Genomic DNA, 2142 nt, shown 5'->3' with positions numbered 1-2142 from the left:
AGGGGGGGAGAAGGGGCAGGAGGGGAAGACTAGCCCTGAATTCTTCTGATCTTGAGCCCTGGTTATAAAATATCAAGGAGCTTCTATTTAAACATGATGATATCACATGTTGCTCTGGACTGAATAGCAACCAAGCTGCTCAGCTTGCAGCTATGTGGTATTAATAAACAACCAAACTGAGACTACAATTTGTTCCAGTCATTTATTTTGTGTTATAGCATTTCAGAGCAGTGAATACAGATGATTTGCTTCTCTAGGCTTCAATACATTCAACTATTGTGCCTAGACTATAGTGGTCTCTTTATAGAAGCTGTATTTTGTAAGTTGATCACCGCACAGAAGTACTTTGCAGCTAGGTCTAATGCCAGAGCTAGGGGCCTAGTGGGTTCGAAGTCTGCTGTTTTGGTGCCTGGGCCCTGCAATGGACTTCGCATCCGCTGAGGTGCCTGGACTCCTTGCTACAGGGGACAGAGAGACTTGGGCAGCTCTGAAGGGTGATGCAGGAACCTGTCTACCAAGCTCTTCATATCGGTCACAGGAAATTCTGCTACGCAGGTGAGCCATACCTCCCTGGGGTCCAAACACTGCTGGCTTGTGAGCCTGGAACGCTATGTTGAAAGCAAGTGCCCCCAGCCACTTGCTCAGTAAGCAGCAAGTTCTTGGATCTAGCCCAGGGCTTTGTGACAGGTCTCTGGGTACCAGTGGGTTGAACTACGCTGAGTTCCGAACGTATTGCTTAAAGGTGTTCAATTATACATAAATTTATAAATTTTATATGAACAGTCAGATCTTTCAAATGAATATTGCTTTTTTAAAAAACCCTATTCCTGTAGCAATCCCTGAAATTATGTTCCTGTAACATCTTTGTCATGCAAATAGCAGCGTGTAGGCAATTCAAATATAAATTAACCAAAAGTCTGTCCAGTGGGAAAGTGAGGCACTTAGGCAAAGTGACTTGTAGTCACCTATCGTCTGTGCAAGACCTAGGAACAATCCCCAAACCCGATTCCCATTCTTGAGCTTGAACCACTGGACAAGCAAATGTCTGGAACTATTGCTGAGGGCAGCAATACCTTTGCTGTGTGAAGATGGGCTTGTTTTATGTGTCACGCTTAAACTCACTCTTCTGAGCTCATTTCCTGTACCTCTCACTCCAAAAGCCTGAATAACTTGGTTCCAGTTCTCCATTTTGAGAGCAAAGATGGATTAGAGTAAGGTAAGCATTCTAAAAACATTAAGTTGACTTTTCACAGACACAGGTGCAATGCAAAGACAATGTAGATGTTTTGGTACAGAAAATAAAGTCTGTTAACCAGGCCATCTGTTGGTACCACATGATACTTTTTGGTGTGCCAGATGATGTCTTCTAGACTTGAAATGCAAGCACACAAGCTCTGCAGGTGAGTCTGTGCTCTGGCACCTGCTGGAGCTGCACTGTGTTACTGAGGTGGTGCAGGAATTCCTTCTGAAGTTGCCTTAAACTTTTCTCTCTCCCTTTCTTCTTTCTCAAACCCTGAACAACAGATGGATCTGCCCTTTGGGTACCGGGCGCAGCACTTCCGCATCTCCCGAAGCATGGCTTCACACTTGTACTCCATGTAGTTGTTCACTGGAAAATAAGAAGGAGACACTAAGTCTGCAGAGGGGAACAGGTTTTGTCCTCAGAGGTGACACATCTAGCCCAGCCTTTCAGCTGCTGGACAGCACGTTTCTCTGAAAAGCAAGAGCTGCTTACAAGCTTTTCATCAGTTTCTCTGCCCTATAAAAATCTCTCTTTAGTTTCGGCTACCTAAAGCCACGCGAAGCCATCCTTGCCATTGCAGATGGGAGCATCTCCAGTTCCCATTGTGTAGCTATCACATCTCACTACTGTAAGAATGAAGTTTTCCTTCAGTTCTTACTTCCTTTAGATTGTGTGCTTTTAAGCTAGATCTTGTCATCCGTGGCCTGAAAGCCAGCTGCCATGCCACGTTTAGGACTCAGTGTAACTATAAGGGCACCCAAAGCAGACTTGGTATGAACAGGCACACGTGCACCTTCGGCACTGGGGCATTTGTAAAAGGAAGGGGCGAGGAGCACAACTGCCAACCCGTTACTGGTGACCTGTGGTGGGCAGGCTGCAGAGCTGCAGCATAATGGAAG

General features: G+C 45.6%; 1 protein-coding gene across 1 annotated transcript in view; it reads right to left on the bottom strand.

The window, feature by feature from the left end:
- Positions 1 to 1439: 1439 nt before the first annotated feature.
- Positions 1440 to 2142, bottom strand: part of CMC4 (C-x(9)-C motif containing 4) — a 4003-nt gene continuing 3300 nt past the window's right edge. Inside the window, exon 2 of the mRNA XM_008941792.1 lies at positions 1440 to 1609. Coding sequence (XP_008940040.1) covers positions 1440 to 1609 — 170 coding nt within the window. The remainder of the gene's footprint in view (positions 1610 to 2142) is intronic.

The sequence above is a fragment of the Merops nubicus genome, unplaced genomic scaffold (assembly GCF_000691845.1).
Source record: "Merops nubicus isolate BGI_N331 unplaced genomic scaffold, ASM69184v1 scaffold17496, whole genome shotgun sequence".
Taxonomy (NCBI): Eukaryota; Metazoa; Chordata; class Aves; order Coraciiformes; family Meropidae; genus Merops; species Merops nubicus.
This window is presented reverse-complemented; position numbering and strand designations above follow the sequence as displayed.